The sequence below is a fragment of the Brienomyrus brachyistius genome, unplaced genomic scaffold, assembly GCF_023856365.1.
Source record: "Brienomyrus brachyistius isolate T26 unplaced genomic scaffold, BBRACH_0.4 scaffold98, whole genome shotgun sequence".
Lineage (NCBI taxonomy): Eukaryota > Metazoa > Chordata > Actinopteri > Osteoglossiformes > Mormyridae > Brienomyrus > Brienomyrus brachyistius.
The window spans coordinates 299458-319304 of NW_026042373.1; the positions used below are offsets into that span (position 1 = coordinate 299458).

The 19847-nt window shown below is 49.3% G+C and overlaps 1 protein-coding gene and 1 long non-coding RNA gene across 4 annotated transcripts; both read left to right on the forward strand.

Annotated features, from left to right (window-relative positions):
- The first annotated feature begins 582 nt into the window (after positions 1 to 582).
- LOC125727474 (chondroitin sulfate proteoglycan 5-like) lies at positions 583 to 19847 on the forward strand. Of its 3 annotated transcripts, XM_049004219.1 has the most exons (7): positions 583 to 1378; positions 6776 to 7721; positions 11424 to 11612; positions 14477 to 14555; positions 16699 to 16755; positions 18091 to 18210; positions 19657 to 19847. In XM_049004219.1, the coding sequence occupies exons 1-7, from the start codon at positions 1270 to 1272 to the stop codon at positions 19825 to 19827; spliced, it is 1671 nt and encodes a 556-aa protein (XP_048860176.1). In that variant the 5' UTR covers positions 583 to 1269; the 3' UTR covers positions 19828 to 19847. The 3 variants fall into 3 exon arrangements, with proteins under 3 accessions (XP_048860176.1, XP_048860177.1, XP_048860178.1); XM_049004220.1 differs by lacking the exons at positions 16699 to 16755; positions 18091 to 18210 and having other exon boundaries at positions 586 to 1378; positions 14477 to 14633; XM_049004221.1 differs by lacking the exons at positions 16699 to 16755; positions 18091 to 18210 and having other exon boundaries at positions 587 to 1378.
- Positions 14763 to 15755, forward strand: LOC125727475 (uncharacterized). The gene is made up of 3 exons (XR_007388766.1): positions 14763 to 14869; positions 15001 to 15127; positions 15173 to 15755. It is a non-coding gene; the product is annotated as an uncharacterized LOC125727475 (long non-coding RNA).

The following is a 19847-nucleotide window of genomic DNA, read 5'->3' on the forward strand; positions in this document are numbered from 1 at the left end:
ATGTAATGTTCAATCAGTGAAGATTGGCCACCAGGCCACCCATATATGGGTGTGAAACCTCTAAGGCTATTTTAGCCAGTGTTTCAGTTTCAACCCCTGTCTATCTCTGTGTGTGAGCTGTGGGCCCTCGAGATTTATTTATTTATTTATTTTGCTCAAATGGTTAAGCCACTTGTGCCCCCCACCCCCACCGTAGCCGACTCCTTTTCTCTCTTTCTGAAGTTCTTAGTGAAGAGAAAAGTGGGCAACCCACCCCCTAAGCCTACTTGTGCATTCATCACGGCATCCCGGGGGGGGGGGGGGGGGGGGGGGGGGGTTCAAAAGACCCGCCGTCTTTCCTTTTTCCTATTGTTAGTTTGTCGGTCTTTTTTAAATCGTCGCTGGACCTACTCCTCCGTCTTGCGCTGTTGGCTGGATATGATAGAGCAGCAGCCCCCACCCTGCGATTCACACACGGTGTAGAAATGATGATTTCAGAAGATGATAAACTGTCTCTCACGTTTTACTCTATAGATATCTTTGGTTATATGGGAAAACTGCTTTATATATAAAGGATGGGTGTTAGTCTCTCATCGTGTTCTCGTTTTTCAACTCTACAGTCTCACATAACTCAAGGATTATGAACGGAAAAACTACAATTCCATCAGAAATGCGTTAAAGACCGCCTACTCTCTAAACCAGGTTCCCAGCATTGCGTTTAAAGACCACCAAAACTACCTTCCCCCCAGAACTTGCGTTATAAATTCATCTTCAACTCGGACCATCCTCCCAAATAAATGCGTTAAAAGCGTCCGAGCGTGCGCACAAGACGCGATAGAGTCGGATGAATAGCAATTTATTGAAAGGAAAAAAAAACCTGGGTGGGGATAGAGGAGTGGGGGTGAGAGAGACGGTGGGAAGCAGAATTCATTTTCTTTCCTTGGACTGTGGGAACTGAGCAGATCGCATCATAACTGGGGGGTCATTTACTATTGTAAAGTATAGGAGCAGCTTTTCTAATCTAAGCCGCGGCGCTTATGCACCTTGACAAGTCGCCTGACAGCAGCAATGGAACCGTAGAAAGCCGTTATAAAAATAAATAAAATCAGACTAAATACACTAACGGACAGAGAGCGACACATCAGCGCGGAATAAACATGGAAAATCTGTGACCAGGAGCAAACACGAAAAGGATTTAACACTTCATAAAGCCCCTTAGGCTTGATTTTAAAACACCCGGTTTCCATTCGAAAGGGATTTATCTTTTTTCCTGAGCTTTTTGATACACCGATGAAGTCAAGCATGGATGGCAGACAGACGTGGGTCTTCTCCGGGTACCGCGGCTTGCTGATGCTGTCAGCCTCCTTGGTTCTGCACTTGATGGCATTTTGCGCACATGGTAAGGAAAATGCGCCTTATTTACCGCCCACACCGAGCAATCCCACGGGCGGCGTTAACAGCCGGCATGGGGGCTCCTATATAAACGCTCTTAGCACGGATGTAGGTTAGGCGACGTTTAAGTATTTTACTCCACTGATTGCACCTTTTGTGTGGATCACTCGTTTCGGGCGCAGCTGAAAATATTATTTTATCCGGCATACATAAATCCCATTCAGTTATCAATTATAATGATTGAATGGTGGCTTAAAAACTTGCTTTGACCCCCCCCCCTTTCCATAAAGCGAGAGCTATAATTTCCTGGGGGTGGCACGGTGGCGGTTTTGAAGCACCGGACGCATTCCGACACAGGCGGGCAAAGAGGTGAAACACAAAGCCGGGCTCCCTGGAGCAGCCGCGGCTCCCTGGAGGAATGACGGCTCCGCACAAAAGCGGGATTAAGGTCGCCGTCCTGATCTGAATAATTCATGCTTTTCTCGCATAGTCGTCTGGGGATGTCGAAAGCGTTGCGTGTCTTTTCCAAGGATCCGAGGTGCGTTTGCTTTACCTGCACCTCCGTGCAGCAGGTGCGTGTCTCCACAGAGGGTGTATATGCGCTTATGGACGCCCACAAGGTTCTCATATAATACTCGTAGCCCGGGTGCGAGAAAACGGCATATCGAAGTCTCCCAGATAGTCGTCCCTGTGGGTTGGGCTCAGCATTGTTAATTGGGTGGATATCTCGGTGGATAACATTTTTCAGCCCTCCATGATGGAGAACGGACGGATGCAACGAAGCGACGGACCGATTCGATGACACACAAAAAAACGCCAATATTACTGGGCTCTGTCCGCCCCCTAATAAGTAAGAGTATCAGGTTCGCAAAGTAGTATTTCATTACTTATAGCCTTTGAGACTGACCGACTGACCGACTAGACGAAGGTCCTCTGTGATCGGCTCCTCGCCGAAGCCCTAGGGAGTCCGGACCTGCAGCGCCTATTTCGGTAATCCATCTGTCTCGGAGCCCCGTTTCCTGCGCATTGACGCCCAGAAACAGGAGAGCCGGGCGTGATGAAGTCACCGAATCATTATATGTGAGCTTAGAAATACTGAAATATGTAAGCTGTTCATTTATGCGATATACATGGATTATATTAGAAATGTAGGCAGTGTAGCCAAAGGTTCTCGGTGCACGGTGTGAATGCTTGGTTGTGATTTATGGCAGTAAAAATGCAGGGTGACGTTCTAAAGAGCACTGCAACACTTATCCAGGGTGTGACTGTCACCATTTGGTCACGGTTCATGTGTGGGTCTTCTCCATGCCCCTCGTTTGTTCTCAGTCAGGTGTGAAAAGCAGAATGTGAAAACCGCATGCAAGGTGCAGGCTCAGCCTGGGTGTAGCTCCATGGTTGCAGAAATCCCTGCTGCCCCAGCGGTTGTTGTGCCACAGTAACCCCGTAATGAGCCGCTGGACGCCGTACAGCCGTACTGTTCTACCCTCAACCTTGTGAGACACGTGTGAGCAGAAAAGCCTGCAGTGGCCCCTCCTACCCTTTCCCTCTTTTCCCCTCTTCAGACCCTGATAGGTCAAAGTCTTTGCCTAGCTTACAGATTTAATACTTACGTAGCTCAGTATTTCATGACATGCTGCAGGTTACAGTGTGGGGGAGGGGCAATTGATTTGCATTGGCTGCAGAGCCCCCCGTCAGTCCTATCTGTCTGAGCCTCAAATGGGCTGTTGGAACTTGTCCCCTGACGTCCCACAGTCCCGTCAGTAATGTCACTGAACCTGACAGCTTCTCAGCCATTCACTGCCTAGTGAAATGGCAGCAATTAAGGGCCCAGGGGCCCCGGGGTTATAGGCCAATGGCTCTGAGTGCCTTTCCACACAGATGTTTCAGAAATCAAGCAATGATTTTAATATAAGCCCATCCTTACAAGGCGGAGTGAGGCCAGGAGATGCATGAAGAGGCTGTGAGTGAGGGCACTGGCACTGCACATCAGCAGTGACATCTGGCTGTTGTACCATTTATTGATTCGATGGGAGTCAATCCAGGGAAAATCACATAGGAATCAATGACAACAGAATGCACCTCATAAGCCATGCGATCGGCTTGGTTTGCCGAGTCCCTACAGCTAACAACGAACATCGCGGATCCCACCGTCAGTCTGGTTTGTGTCTCAGTAGAATACTGAGCAGGCAAACATTTCCATGGCCTGAGCGTCACCCGTTAAATCCTCTCTCTTGGTCTCTTTGTACAGTTACTGTCGCTGTGTAGGATTCAGTTGCTTGGGAGACATTCATACAGAAGGTGGGTTTCACTGGTGGTCTGCAGGGTGGACTGCAGTTTGATCTGCCTCAGCTTCCAGTGGCTTGGTTGTAGTTATTCTTTAGCTGGATAGCAAATCACCTGTTTGGTGTTTCAGGTCTGACTAATATAAATCTGCTGAACTCCAGTCTTTTAGAACTGGGTCAGGATCCACTGCCCTGCTCCGTGGAAGATTTATTAAAGGTTACGCTGCTGACGTGGCCCTACTTCCAAGCCGAGTCGGAAGTGTGAGTAACCCAAACTGGTGGGGTCACCGTCACCTGATTGGTCAAAATGCAGGGAGATTCCGGGGACCTGCGTTATCATGCATAGAGTATCTGATAGGAAAAGGGCATATTCTACATTTTATTAATTCTTAGTAGTTTTGCACATGTATGGATACATTCCTGATGACTCAGAACTTGAAAATTTCCAACCCCCTACTTAAAGAAAGTACTAGAAAACAGCTGAACGGAATGTATTCGTAATGTGAATTTACGCGTGAGAATGCTAATTCCACTAGCGTTTGATGCTAACATAAGACGGCGATTCTCTCAGACTTGCTACCGGATAGTAGCACATCGTAAATCAGTACATTAGAGGAATTACTTTCCCAAACAGCGGTTATCTTGAGGTCTTCCTCCTTAACTAATACTCTTCCTGCTTGTCCAAACTTGCAGTTTCGACTTGATCCAGCCCTATCCAGACAGGTCCATTTCAGTCCAACTGATTGTGTCCATGCAGGGAGGCTGTATCAATACCTACACTGCAAGAGCCTCTGCTCGTTACCATGGCCACACTTCCCGCCTCCATCCTGCCACCTGTTGAGCAGAGAAATGAAAGCGTTTACTGCCAGAGAGTGAACGTGTTGAGTACAAATGAAGGCAGAAGGCATCAGAATGAATCTGAATGCAAAACGGTGGAAGAATTATCAAAACACTGTGTGCAGTCAACCAGGAGGTTAATCTTTGTATGCAGCGGTTATGTTGTGTGTGTGTGTGTGTGTGTGTGTGTGTGTGTGTGTGTGTGTCCATGCGTGTGTCCATGTGTGTGTCTGAATGTGTGTGCATTTCATGTATCTAAATCTACATCTCTGCATTTAGTTCCATCGATTTGAAGTATTTTATTGGTAGGTGGTCTTAGATGAAGGTGGTCTTGATTTTCAGTTTTGACTATAAAAGAGGTTAATTTCTGTCCCTTTTGTTGGTCCATCCTGTGCCTATTCCTGCTTCTTTCAGCGCTTCCTCCATTTTCCATTTTCTTTGCATCATGAACAGTTCATAATGCTACCAAGGACTAAGCTGCATTGCACATTCACTCAGAGGTACCTTCTGCTTAAGGGGTTGTAAAGTGAGATCACCACCCCAGCATGGTCAACTGACAAGCATCTGTCTCAGGAAGGAGAGCAGTTATCTGTTGGTAGATACTTGGGTGCCCTCCTCTGACTGTCATTACATATCCTCACACTCTGTCCTCTTCTCCTCTTCCTTCTCTGCCTTTATTTTTCCCCTTAACCCCCCTATCTCTCATGCCTCGTTTCCACCAACCCGATGCCAGACTGGAACTAATTCGGTGCGTTTCCACCACAAAAACATTGGCGCTGAGCCAGAAAAAATGGCACTATCTCGTCACTACATTAAAGTTGGTCTCAGAATTTGGAACCAGCACCAGCTTTGTGCTTGTGGAAATGAGGCATCAGTCATTCCCTCTCCTTTCCCCCGTGCTACTCAGGCTAGGTTTATCTGAGCTTGTTGGACTTGAGGTTCAGACTCCCCCTGGTGACTGAGCGGCCCCTAACTTCTCCTCGACTTTCCTACAGAGTCTTTGAGGCTCCAGCTCAAATGGCTCCTTTGTTTGTCTCTGTCTAACATTTTATGGAGTGGATGTCAGTACTTAGAACTTAAAAGCTGCTGGTTTAACCTGCTGCTCTGTCCGTACCGCACGTCTGTGTTCCTGTGTTTTCAGGGCAATGATCTCGTTCCACAGAAGCATTGCGGGCAGCTGCCTGTGCCACTGAGAAAAATGCTGAAATAATTCTCACTTCGGCATGTGGTAGCATGACCAGTCGGGGTACTGTGAGCACGGTGGGCGCTGTGGGCGCTGTGAATGGAGGAGCCGATGTCGCCTCCGCATGCGAGCAGACTGAGGTGTGGAATCCCATGTCATGTGATGTGCTTTCCCCTAACTTCATTATCCCGAATCCCCAGACATGCATTAAAGTGAAATTTTGGCTTGTAATTTCTGTAATTGCTGGTGGTTGACATTATTACAATTTTATTGATCCCATGGGCACATTTTTGGTTATTCAACAGCATTAGCGAAATAAATAACAGCACTATAACTGAAATAAATAACAGCACTATAACTGAAATAAATAACAGCATTATAACTGAAAATCTTTGCACATCTGTCTGTGATTCAACTTTTCACGTCTTTGATTGTACCCACATGCCATCTCTATAGTTAATGAAATGCGAGACGTCTGATGCTGACTGCCTTCCTGATGAAAGGTGAAGGAAGTGAACAGCTCTTTTCTAATGATTTATTTCTTTATTCTACTGATAAGCTGGTTCCTTGTGCTTAAGGATGGAGCCACAGCCCAAAACACAACTCAGCCGGTAAAATAAAATGCTCCGATTTCTGCTGAACTCTGAAATGAAGGGCTGCTTGCTTGCAGGCCAGTTCCCCAGTTATGAACATGCTCCGGTGAGAACTGAAGTCGTCTTCACACACGGTCTCACCGTCCTCTCCCAGGTCACCAAACATGCGCCGAAGATGCAGCACTGCCCAGATTTTATAACACACATCCATGGCAGCTGGGAAGAAAATGGGATTGAAAACGGCCAAATGAGTGAAGCATGTTATTTCATGATGTTAAAAGGGGGCTGATGTCTCCTGCTCGCAAGTGTCGCATGTGTGTTGTAACTAGAAAATAATGTGCCATAGAAGATGCAGTAAATGCAACACGTGCATTAAATTTATATTAATATATTAATAATTTATATTTATTTATTATTAAATTGCAGTGTCTTTGTGGTTTTCTGCGATGTGGTTCTGCATGAGTTACTGGGAGAGACTTTTCTGATCGTATGTGTTTCTATGACCACAGGGAGCTCCATAAGGACCAATGACACCGAGGCTCCCAACAGGTTGAACTCGTCCTCAGCTTCGCCCCCTAGTGGGCAGCAGATGGACTTGACCCTGGGGGTCGCAGGCTCTGCCCCTCCCATCGCCCCATTGCACAAGCCACAAGGTAGCAGCGACCTGGGCAGTGGCATCAGCCAGGATTCAGCAGAGCTGGACCAAGTTCTGGATGCAGGAGTCAACACTCTATTCCTCCCTCCGCCGCGCCCTGGTATTGGTACCAAGGTCAAGCTGGACTTCCAGGACATGGACGAGCACCAGCACCAGCAGCACACGGACCCTCCCTGGCTCGCGGCCCGGCCCGGCCCAGTCGTGACTGCCACTGTGACCCCGACGACAGCAGCCACCTCTGCCATGTTGGACCTGGATCTCCAGCCTGTCACCACCGCAGTGACCGAGCCTCCAGGTCAGTCCCCCACGCAGCCGGACGTGGTCACCGTGGAATTCTGGGACCTCGGCTCACATCACCGGCACCTGGAGACTGATTCCATCACCGAATCTGCAGCCAATCAGCTACAGGCAGGCGGCACCACCTCCTGGGCCATGTTTGACAACTACGACTACCTCACACCCAGTGACCTCCTGGATGAGAAGAACGAAGTGCTCACAGATACAAGCGATAGTACCACCGTGGAAGATCAAGACATCATGATCTCCACCACCACCAGTAGTTCCTTCGACTACCATGCCGTGAGCTCCACCGTACCCGATGACGCAATGATCAGCGGGCCTCATGAAGATGAACAGCCGCCTCCAGCCCCAGGATTGGTTGACTCTGTCAACGGGTCAGGCTGCGGGCCCGGGTACACGCGCCACAATGCCACCTGCCGCTCGCTCTGCGACTTCCTTCCCAGCTACTGCTTCAACGGGGGGCAGTGTTACCTAGTGGAAGGGACGGGGGCTTTCTGCAGGTGAGAGCGCTGCAGCAGGCCCTGCCTGCTGAAAACGGTCCAACGGTCCAACAGCATGATCCGCATTAGATTTCCGGTCATCATGATTAAAAATCCAGCTCCGAGAACCTGACTGTATGTCTTCACTGAAAACACGCCAGCATTGTATAGGGACTATTCCAAAAACCTACTGTCACAGAACCCAGAAAAAGAACACTGCCAAAAAGGGTGTTGCAGTGTGTAGAGGAGACCGTGGGGGAGGGTGTATACAGGCACCTGTGCTCTGGCACCAGTGGCGGAGCCAGAAAATTGCCAGTGGGGTGGCCAGGGTGGGACCAGAGGTCATTCTGTGGCGGCACATAAATCTAAACATGAATATAAGGCATATAGAAAATAAAGGGATGTTTAAGGTACCTAAACACTATAACTCCACATTGTTTATAGTCCAGGCAGTGGTGGAATGATCAAATACACATTTAATTTGTCAGTTTCTAGCAGTTAAGGTAACAACCTTACAATAAGTACAGGATTCCCAGCCTCCTGCATGCCTCCTGTTCTCAGAGCACATGTTTAGCTCAGCAGCGCCGTGAGCTTATTCTATATCAGTTTATCATCAGGGACACAGAGAAACAGTTACAGGATAAAAGTCTGATTTAATCAAAATGTAAATACAATGGGGGTGGCAAATGGGGTGGTCAGGTTTCAGTCTGGGGGGCCACGGTCAACCCATAACACCCCCCAGATCCACGTATGCCTGCCACACTGGTGACATCATCCAATCCTGCCACACTAGTGACGTAATCCAATCCTGCCACTTTTGAACATGGAAATAAGAAAGCTGCATCATTCCTGCTTCCGAATGAGGCTGAATGGCATAGAGATGGTTATGGAGAGGGTCGGAAAGTGCAGCCTGCCTAACAGACCCCTGCAGATTCTGAGATTCATGATAATACACAAACCCTAGCAATAACCTGTCTGGCTTTAAGAGGCTGACTCTCTGCAGTTCAGTGTGGAACAGTTTGGCTGAGGAAGTTGTCATATCAGTCTAACGTATGGCACCTTTAAAGCTTGCACTGTGATGTCGTGCCAGATATGTCAGCATCAGGCCATCCGCAGCACCTACCTCCCTGCAGCGTTAAATGTCGCACCTGCATCATTACAGCCTCTTTCAATGCACCCAGTTCACACCAGAAAAAAGACATGAATGTCTAATTCGACATGCAAATGCTTGCCTTGATTCACCAGCTAACTGATGCTCCCATACTTGTCAGGCAGTCTTGGGTTGCATTGGTAGTTTGAAGATGCATCCAGCTGCCAAAATTTGTGGAGGTATAGAACTGACAGTCATATATTGGTAGACCAGGGGAAGATAGAGACCGAATGTCATAACTCCCACCATCGTCTTTGCCTCGTGTTGATTAACAGCCACGTAGTGTGAGTAACTAACACACATGGTCATGTGCCCTGAGTAACTGACACGCATGATCCTGTGCCCTGAGTAACTGACACACATAGTCCTGTGCCCTGAGTAACTGACACACATGGTCCTATGCCTTGAGTAACTGACACTCACGATCCTGTGCCTTGAGTAACTGACACACACGATCCTGTGCCCTGAGTAACAGGTTGCGTGTTTCCTAGTGCCCTAGAATCTTTGTTCGATGTCCTGTGATTCCACTGAGAACTCGTGTCTCACCTGTATTTCATTGTCTTTAAATTAGAGGAGTTAGTTTTCAATGTTCTCCCTAAATGTAGTCATGTTCTCTCTCAGATCCTTCCCCTGCTCCTGAACCATGATCATTAATTTTCTCTTTCTTTTTTACTCTCCACCTTTTTCTGTTATTGGTGAGTCATATTTGTTCCCAGCAGAACCTGTAGTAGATACACACACAGCATTTAGGACAGAAAAGAACAACTTGAATATCTAGAAATTTCGAATATCTAGAGAATTCTGAAAGGTAAGGCTGAAGTGCAGGGCTCTGTCCCACCTGTCCGTTAGGTGTGTGTGTGCATGAGCTGCTGAGCTGCACAGAAACATCAGTGCAGCCAAGAACAGAGAGGAAATACTGCTGTAAAAAAAAAAGGTCTTTAAAATTCCTGGCTGTTTTTCTTTCCATAATCTGATAGCGATAGCACGTCGCATATGGGGGTGAGGTGAGCGCAGGCAACCGGGACTGAGCCGCCTCCAGCTTGGCACAGAGCTTCTGCCTGCTAATCTGCTCCCGTCTGCTTTGCAGGGGTGAAGGATTGGGGGGGGGCGGGGGGGGGGGATGGGGGGGGGAGAGAACGCAAAGCTCCCGAGCTGTTCTCTTTTTGAAAAGAAAGGAGCTGAATTTGAGCGAGAGAGAAAGTGTAAGGAAATGGCATAAAAATGATTCAGACCAGCCTGTATTTGCCAGCATGGAAAGGCATGTAGAGAAGCCAAACTGGAGTCCCTGCTGAGGGCACTGGCTGGAGGGGGCGTAGCACGCTGGCGCTGCCATAACGAAGATGGGTTTGGGCCTTGGTAGCTTTCACTGAGTGCTACGTCATTAACTTCTCCATCAGATGTAGCCTCAGTCACATCAACACTGTCCTTATTACTGTTGCAGTCTTGGGCAGCTGCAACAGACAGTCATAGACACTGAATGCAGTCTAGCACAAAGCACATAGAACCCACTGTACACAAAACGCCAGGTTCTGTAGTCTTCAATATAATGCAAACCATCAAGTTCTTTGGAACACTACAATAAATAAATACAAGTTTCTATAGAACACTGTAAGACATGAACCTATGGGTTCCATTGAACACATAAACACAGAGGTTCTATGGAATGTTGTAACACATATGCACCTGGTTCCGTAGAACACTGTAAGACATAAACACAGGGTTCCCTAGCACATCATAACATATAACTGAAGTTCTACTGAAAACTACGAAATAAGTTACATAGGATTATGTAACAAATAAATACTACATTCTATAGAACTGCAAGAAATAAACAAGGCGTTCAAAGCCATGGATGCAATACAGGGATATGCCAGGTGTATCTCCGTTTTAAATGGTATTTGTTCCAAATGCAGGAATTACAGTAAATTAGCGTTTCATCGTTTTATGTCTTATGTCTTTCTGTGTATGTGATTCAGCAGGACCCTGAATGTACACATTGCAGGACGGATGTGACTCTTTTCTGTCCCATGTGACACACAGCAGTCAGAGCTTTGCCTTAGGACCTTGCATGTGCTGCACAATGCGTGTGACCAGAGGTACAATATGTGGGGGAGGGCAGCCATGTCTGTCCTGTGTCACAGTCTCAGTCAGTGAAACACTCCATCTGTTCCTTGGTTTGACCTTCTGCAGCTCCTGCGCTGCAGTCCGCATCCCCTCTGCACCATCCTAGGCTGCTCATTCTCCCCACAGACAGATGTAAGATGAAATGGCTAATAAGGAGGTAGCAAGTCAGGGCGATGCCTCGTCAAGCCTGTTTTCATTTCCCCTGTGTCTGATACTGGGTGACTGACATCAGAACATCACCGGGGAATTTAGTGTGTCATGGCATAATGTAGAGCAGGCAGGATGGAGTTGGTTGTGATACTGTGTCTGAATTAACCAGCTCCTCCTGCCCGCTGTGGTCTTCTCGTCTCTCTCTCACATTCCTTCTGGGGGCTCTCCATTCCGGACCCGTCTTCGCTTCCTCCCAATAAAGCTCTTTATTCCTTCCCCCTGAAATCTCCCGCCCGCAGGTGCAGTGTACAGGACTACATCTGGCACAAAGGCTCCCGGTGCGAGTCGGTGGTGACAGAGTTCCAGGTGATGTGCATGGCAGTGGGTGTGGCTGCGCTCACGGTGCTCCTCCTCTTCATGGTCACCGTGTGCTTTGCCAAGAAGCTACACCTGCTTAAGATGGAGAACCGCAAGCTGCGGAGGCGCAGGTCAGTGGGAGGGCGGAGTGGGGTAGCGGGGTGAGGTAAGAGGGGGGGAGGAGGAGAGAAGTGCTGGTTGGTGTACTTGAATGTTGCTGATTTTGATTTAGATCCATGGATCCACGTGTTTGTGTGTTGCGACTGCCTGCGTGTCTGCTTGCATGTCTGTCTGCGTGTCTGCTTGCATGTCTGTCTGCGTGTCTTCCTGCGTGTCTGCCTGCGTGTCTGCATCTGTGCTTTCATGCATCGTTGCGCACATATGTATATTTACAGAGATGAAGGTGGTATACAGGACACTTAGTGGCTACCATGCTATCCACCCTTACCCTGAGAGCCCACAGAGTGTGTCTCAGCAATGTGATGTCATCATCTCCAAATGAAAGTAGGACATTCTGATGGGAGAGGAGGAGGAGGGGCTGACCTACATACAGATGTGCTGCTTGGGGGGGGGGGGGGAGACTGAAACAGGCAGGACAAAAAATCCAGACAGAGTACAACTGAGGCGAAAGAAGGAGGAAAACGTGTGTGTGTGTGCGTGTGTATGTGTGCATGCGTGCGGGTGCTTGTGTGCTCGGCCGATAAGGCTGCTGAACACATCACTGTCCCACTGCTAGCCTCCCACCAAGGAAGGGAGAGACGGCAGCGACAAAGACGAAAAAGGACAAAGGAAAAGAGAAGGAAAGATGTCAGCTTTACTGCAGTCTTCTAAAATTACCGTTTGAAACCTGTGCTAGCTGCACTTTGGACAGGAACATGGCACCGACAAGTAAAAACAGATGGCTTGTGTGCGGGTTTGTGTGTGTGTGTGCCTGTGTGTGTGTGTGTGTGTGTGTGTGTGAGAGAGAGAGAGAGAGAGAGACAGAGAGAGAGAAAGAAAGGGAGACAGAGAGAAAGAGGGACAGAGAGTGTGTGTGGATGCCTTTAACTGTGTCACCCCTGAGTCATGCAACGTAGTTTAGGAAACAGCAGCATGTGGCCAGGAGGGAGAGCGATTCCAGGCCCAGTGGGTTACTATTATGTTTGTAAATGCGTGCAAGCACACACCCATCGCACGCACACACCCATCGCACGTACACACCCATCGCACGTACACATCCACACGTACACACCCATCGCACGTACACATCCACACGTACACACCCATCGCACGCACACACCCATCGCACGTACACACACATCGCACGCACACACCCATCGCACGTACACATCCACACGTACACACCCATCGCACGTACACATCCACACGTACACACCCATCGCACGCACACACCCATCGCACGCACACACCCATCGCACGTACACACCCATCGCACGCACACACCCATCGCACGCACACACCCATCGCACGTACACACCCATCGCACGCACACACCCATCGCACGCACACACCCATCGCACGTACACACCCATCGCACGCACACACCCATCGCACGTACACACCCATCGCACGTACACACCCATCGCACGCACACACCCATCGCACGCACACACCCATCGCACGCACACACCCATCGCACGCACACACCCATCGCACGTACACATCCACACGTACACACCCATCGCATGTACACACCCATCGCACGCACACACCCATCGCACGCACACACCCATCGCACGCACACACCCATCGCACGTACACACCCATCGCACGTACACACCCATCGCACGTACACACCCATCGCACGCACACACCCATCGCACGTACACACCCATCGCACGCACACACCCATCGCACGCACACACCCATCGCACGCACACACCCATCGCACGCACACACCCACACGTACACACCCACCCACGCACACACACACACACATGCAGGATGCCGGTCACAAGAAGCTGACAAACATGCATAGCAGCACACATACATAGGTAGGCAGGCAAAGTCACACACCAAACACAGATGCTTACACAGCATTGTGGATTAAAATCAAACTAAAGGTGATCAGCCAATCAGACCAAACTTGTCATAAACCGTTGCTTTGCCTCAAATTGTCAGGGCATGATGGTATGCAAATGTGTTGAACTCTGGACCATCCATCCATCCATTTTCCAAACCGCTTATCCTACTGGGTCGTGGGGACTCTATAATGTAAAATGTACCAGTTCCTCCTAGACAGCCCTCGCCACTTAACTATCTGTATGTATCTGTCTGAATGATCTCTTTCTGTCTATTGGTGCTTGTGTGTATGTGCTTTACTGTGTCTGTGTATGAGTGTCTGTCTTTGTCTCCGAGTTATTTTCCTGTATACATGCCTGTCTGTCTGTGTGTGCCTGTTCTTCTCTGCCTGTCTGTCTGTCTGTCTGTGTGCTGTCTGTCTGTGTGTGCCTGTGTGCTTCTCTTTCTGTCTGTCTGCCTGTCTGCCTGCCTGTCTGTCTGTGTGTGCCTGTGTGCTTCTCTTTCTGTCTGTCTGTGTGTGCCTGTGTGCTTCTCTTTCTGTCTGTCTGTGTGTGCCTGTGTGCTTCTCTTTCTGTCTGTCTGTGTGTGCCTGTGTGCTTCTCTTTCTGTCTGTCTTTTGGAGTGTGTGCCTGTGTACTTCTTTGTCTGTCTGTCTGTCTGCCTGTCTGTCTTTTGCAGTGTGTCTCTGTGCTTCTCTGCCTGCCTGTCTGTCTGTCTGTCTGTCTGTGTGCTGTCTGTCTGGGTTATTTTCGCACTAATGCTTGCCTTTCTTGCCTTCCCCCCTGCTTCTGTCATCTCGGACACCCCTTGACCACCCACACACCTCCTCTCGTCTCACTTTGTCCTCTTTTCTCTCACCTCCTTATGATTCCATTCTTCCCTCTTCCCACTCTCTCTTCTCACATACATGATTCGTCTTGAAACACCTCCCCCTCTCTCCCTTCTCCTTTCTTTTTCTTGTCTCCTCCAACAGCAGTAAGTATCGTCCTGCCTCGGAGCAGCACAATGATAATTTCTCATTGTCCACCATTGCTGAGGGCTCCCACCCAAATGTAAGGAAACTTTGTGACACGCCCCCCAACCCTCCTAATGTCCGTGCTTTGGCTTACTATGATAACATTATCTGTCAGGTAACGTGTTTCACTCTCTCTATCCTTCTCCCCTCTTCCCTTGGTCTGCATGCACCTGAATATTACCCCGGGGGAGGGGGGGGGGGGGGGTGGTGGGGTGATGGAGACTGGGGGGGATTCTCTTCCTAGGAATAGCTGTACCATTGCATAGCAACAGCAGCGAAGAGCTGCACTGAGGACAGACCCACGTAATAGAGCAATTTGCACAGATGTGTCTGCCTATGGACATGGAGTAGGTGCACGCCTGACTGTTTGTGTGTCTGCCTATGGACATGGAGTAGGTGCACGCCTGACTGTTTGTGTGTCTGCCTATGGACATGGAGTAGGTGCACGCCTGACTGTGTGTCTGCCTATGGACATGGAGTAGGTGCACGCCTGACTGTGTGTCTGCCTATGGACATGGAGTAGGTGCACGCCTGACTGTGTGTCTGCCTATGGACATGGAGTAGGTGCACGCCTGACTGTTTGTGTGTCTGCCTATGGACATGGAGTAGGTGCACGCCTGACTGTGTGTGTGTCTGCCTATGGACATGGAGTAGGTGCACGCCTGACTGTTTGTGTGTCTGGATCCTCTACTCCTCACATTCACTACAGGGGCACCAAACCATCAGGTAACACAACGTGGCACCAGTTACACACACGAGCACCGAGGAGCCGAGTGCTGTGTTCCTGTAGATCCTTACTTCACTGCTCCTGCCTAAAGAGGAGAGACCAGCCGTACTTAGCAGGGTGTCGTGTTCAAACCCTGGCTTGTGTCCTTTTTCCGCTCTTACTGTCGGTGTCTCCGGGGAGCATTCGGGGGGGTTGCTGAGCCTTATAAAGCCCTGTGCTGCCCATGAGCTCCCGATTCCCGGGGTTAAAGCGGCGGATGTGGTTTGGTGGTTTCCTGCATCAGGCAGTTTTTGTACTCTGGGTCACTGTCTAAATCTACAACTACAGCCCCTTCCTGATGCTGTTGGTCACAGTTCTACTCCAACACTTGATGCTACTTACTTTTTGGATTATCGAATGTTCAAAACTCGTGCTTTTTGACACAGACAGTAGTAATAATGTAGCACAGCAGGAGCTAAATGACGTCAAAGGGGTAAAGCAGGCCTAAGAGAATCCCACCCTGCCCCCCTCCCCCCCATACCCCCTCCCCCCTTTTCCTTTTCCTGTATGCTCTAGATCGTGTGCATATAAGGCATTGCAACTTGCTTCATGCTTTGTATATTTTTTGCATTATTTTGCACGTTTATCCTGTTAAGTTTGGGTTTAAGGGAGGGAATATTGGGTGGGGGGAAATTGCATATGGGGGGGGGGGTAATGGGATGAGTAATGGATAAATCTCAGGATAAACATCTGAGATGCAATACCTCTCCACTGTCAGTGGGGGTGCCAGAGAAGCGCCTGGCATTCAAAACACTGGTAAGCATTATGAAGCTACTTTAGCAGCACTAACAAGGGAAGCAGTACATTGTGCTCGGTCTGGTACCTTCAGTGCAGATGATCGGGTCCATAAGCCTCCTGAGTCCATTCACTTATTTGTTCTGCTTATTTGGGGTCCCACAGTTCCAGATGTGCCCAACTGCTTGTGAATCAAGATTTATGACACATTTAATACACAGTGTGATGCTGTTCGTCAGCCTGGGCTCAGAAAGCACACGGGTATTATGACGCTGATGCTCACCCACGCTAACCGGCGCTACGCAGCACTAACCTCAGCTGTAGGGCAAATGCCAAAAGATATGGCTGCATAAACTCTCCAAACCCTAAACTATTTCACCAGGCTGTGGTAAGGAACTCAGTGAACCTACGGGCCTCTTGCCCTTGTCCTTTTTCTGAAGGTCACCATCTTATAGGTGATGACATGTTGGGTACAGTAAGCCGCCTCTAACCTGATTCTCCTACCACCCCCCCCTAACTGGCTCACACCTATTCTTGCTCCAGGCCCCAGCCCCACATTGCTTCCTCCCTCCGTCTCGCTGAACCTTATCTCTATCTCCTGCTCTTAATCTCAACAAGAAGATTTTTTTTTCTGAGGTCTATAATCCTCTCCCCAACCCCCCCCCCCCCCACCACCCAGAAAACCATGAACAGATACACCTGGGAGTGTAAGACCAAAGAGGAGCCCGACGGCGAGGTAAGCAGTACCACCGACGGGAAGCCGTAGCCCAGCAGGTGTCTGCGAGACAGATGCCGAGAGAAGGTCAACCTAGTGCAGGACTATGTAGGTGATGTTGCTAGGCAACCATCGTGTGTAGCGAGATTCTGAGTTCTGCATCCCAGTAGTTTTGCAGTATTGATTATGAGAAAGTGGAGCTTCAGCATGGAAGACAAACGGATGCACAGAGTACTGGAAAAATACCTCGGCAATCCTACATTAGCGTGACGCCACATTTATTAATGACAGATTAAGCTCAATCGTGTCGAGTAACAGTGACAAAGGTAAAGAAAGTAGAGTCAGCTCTTCCAAAGAAAGAGAAGCATGGAACCAGCTTTATCAGAGGAGATGCCTAATTCCCAAAAACCTTCTCAGAAGGTCTAAGCAGGCATGCAGCTTTGAGTAACAGAGTGTCAGACCAATCAATAGATTTCCATTCAAGTGATTATTCTCCACAACCAGCACTTTGGGACTGAATGGAAGACTTGTGTCCTTCTGGTGCTGAAATCAGTCATACCAGCCGTTCAAAGGATGCTGTGAACATGACCAGAAAAAGCATGTAATGGCCGGCTCTTCCCGTCGGGCTTCTGCTTCTGGGTTTGTTTGGGTCACAGTTACTGGCGCTAATTGCCAGAGATGGATGCGATGACCTCTTTTCGCTTCCCGTGTCCTTCACACTCTGCGTTCAGCCCGGGTTCGGTGGCAGTAACTGCCATGTGTGCCGGCTCAGGTTCATCTCTCTCACGGCTGTCCTGAGCTCTTCCGTCGCTCTCGTCTCTTTTTTCCGTCACAGGATCAAACAGGAAAGGACACAGTGCCTTGTAGTCTGGAGTGGGGGCGTCTCTGGCCGCTGCAGCTCTCCCATACGAGCCGCCCACTCAGATCAGTCCAGGGAGCGTTCAGTTACAGTGTGCAGGAGGAATATGTTCAGTTATCCGTGCTAATAAAGTCGACGTATTGTGTTGCAGGGCACTTAATGCTGTAATGAGAGCTAAACGGCGTTTTCGATTCACCTCCCCGGTCCGGAATTAGATGTCCCTGGTCTGGCTGATATTCCCAGGATACCATCACTAATGGCGAAGGCAGAACGTGCGGGCGAGGATCATTTGCCCTTTTCGGCGTTATCCCCAGTCGTTAGACTCACTGCGCTATGCTGCAAGAAGCTCAAATCTGCTTCTCTGCAGCTCGTACTAAAAAAAATGCACTGAAGCATGTACTTCCGTTAGGAGCCAGATATCCCAGGCCACAAGATGTGTTTATGCTGTTTGACCTGTAAATGGAGACTGTGCCAGTTACCCTCGTCCTTCTGTCCAGCCATATGGCGTGCTGCTGCCGTCAGTACAGAGCCCTGCCCAGTGTCTCCATGGCGACCATATGAAGTACAGTCACCTGGGAGACGTACACACAGAGACACAAGCGATCCTCACCTCCACGGTAACTCTCCATGTCTTCCTGTCAACTGGGTAACCCAGCCCTGCTCGGGTAAACCAGCATCATGGCTGATTTGGACAGGTGTCACCTTTGCTGCATTTGGTACCATGACAGATGAAGCAGATTGCGCTCCATTTTATTCCAACACATTAGATATATACATATAGACATTGTCCAGTTTCCATGGATACCATGTGAGTGTGGAAGTTGGTGTCGTGCACATCCCGCTCAGTGGAGGCGGATGTAAGCTGACTCCATCTGCCCTGGGCTTCATGCTGGTGTTGGGGGGGTGGGGGGGGGGTGCTGTGACAGTGTGCTGTGCCACCCAACCCCCTCTTTTTTATGAGCTTGACAGAGCTGTCAGCCTGTCACCTCGGTGTCACGTCTATTAGCCATGACGACCTTTTGAGAAAACTGTGACACTTGTACTAACACCTTTCCTTAAAGCGAGGGATTCTGAATTTCAGAAATGATGTCACTCGTGGTACAGACACTGAAGCGGAGTTTGGTACGAGAGCGCATGGCGAGCTGCCGCGGCGCGGGGATGCTGCTGGGGGCAGGACAATGACATGTAGGCCTTTTGAATACAACACAGGAGGCGTTTAATTCACACAAAGCCTGCCCCCCCCAGTCTCAGCCAATTCACTGGGCACAGAAAGGCTTCATGCTGTTTATCTGACCATCGCAGCTGCAGGCAGAATCCGAAGCATTATTACGCTCCTCTGCAAAATGGCCCAAACACTGGAACACAAGGATGGCTGCAGTGTGGGAGTGTGTGGTGGGTTTGGGATCATGGGGGGGCTGCCTGAGCGTCACAGTGTAGGTCAAAGGTCATGAATCTGCAGTTTTCGAATAGGCTGAGAGCGTCGTGTCCAAAAGACCCTGATAGAAGCGGGGGCAGCGTTTCCCAGGGTGACTCAGTCTGGGAGCCTGAGTCAGTTTTCGTGTTGAGACACAGTCTTGAGGACAGAGCGGTTAATGTGTGAGCGATATGCAGCAGCCCTGCTTACCAGGGCTCTGAGTCCGGCCCGAGTCGGACCCCCTTTCGACATGAATTCAGCATGAGAGTCATCACAAGCATTTTGGGGCCAGTGTTCATCCAGGGACAGAAATCACCCCAAAAACAGCAAACAAATGTGAAATTCTGGGATGTACTGCTTATGCCGTCCTTCACAAACAGTAATGCAGACATTCTTATGGTCACGAAAATATAAGTGTGTATCAGACCTTGTTAGTGCTGCAGCTGCTGTTGCATTTTGCTTTTTCAGCTCTATTATGCAAAGGAGCTTTTTTTTTTACTCATTTATGTAGATTAAGATGTTTTGCCTCAGTGATTTAGGTTAATGGTACAACAGCAAGCCCCTAGCGGGGATTTCAGTTTGCTTATCCATCACACTGGTGGGTGAGCAGAACCGCCGGCCATTAGACACTAATGCTGTTACTTTGCAGGATGACCCGAATGCCCAGAACAAGCTGGAGGACCCCGTGAAGGTGCCTCCGCCTAAGGAGGATGAGTCTCTCAATATCCAGAACTCGCTCACCCCCAAGCACGAGAATAACAAGGTGGTGGGTGAGGAGGATTCGGCGGAGGTGAACTCCCTGCAGAACAATATGATGTAGTGCCAGCGGTGCTGTCCCTC

Coding starts and splice junctions, on each gene's coding strand:
- LOC125727474 (XM_049004219.1), top strand. CDS start 1,270: ATGAAGTCAAGCATGGATGGCAGACAGACGTGGGTCTTCTCCGGGTAC. Junction 16,756..18,090: donor AAGAGGAGCCCGACGGCGAG/GTAAGCAGTACC, acceptor CCTTCTGTCCAG/CCATATGGCGTGCTGCTGCC. Junction 18,211..19,656: donor AAGCGATCCTCACCTCCACG/GTAACTCTCCAT, acceptor GTTACTTTGCAG/GATGACCCGAATGCCCAGAA.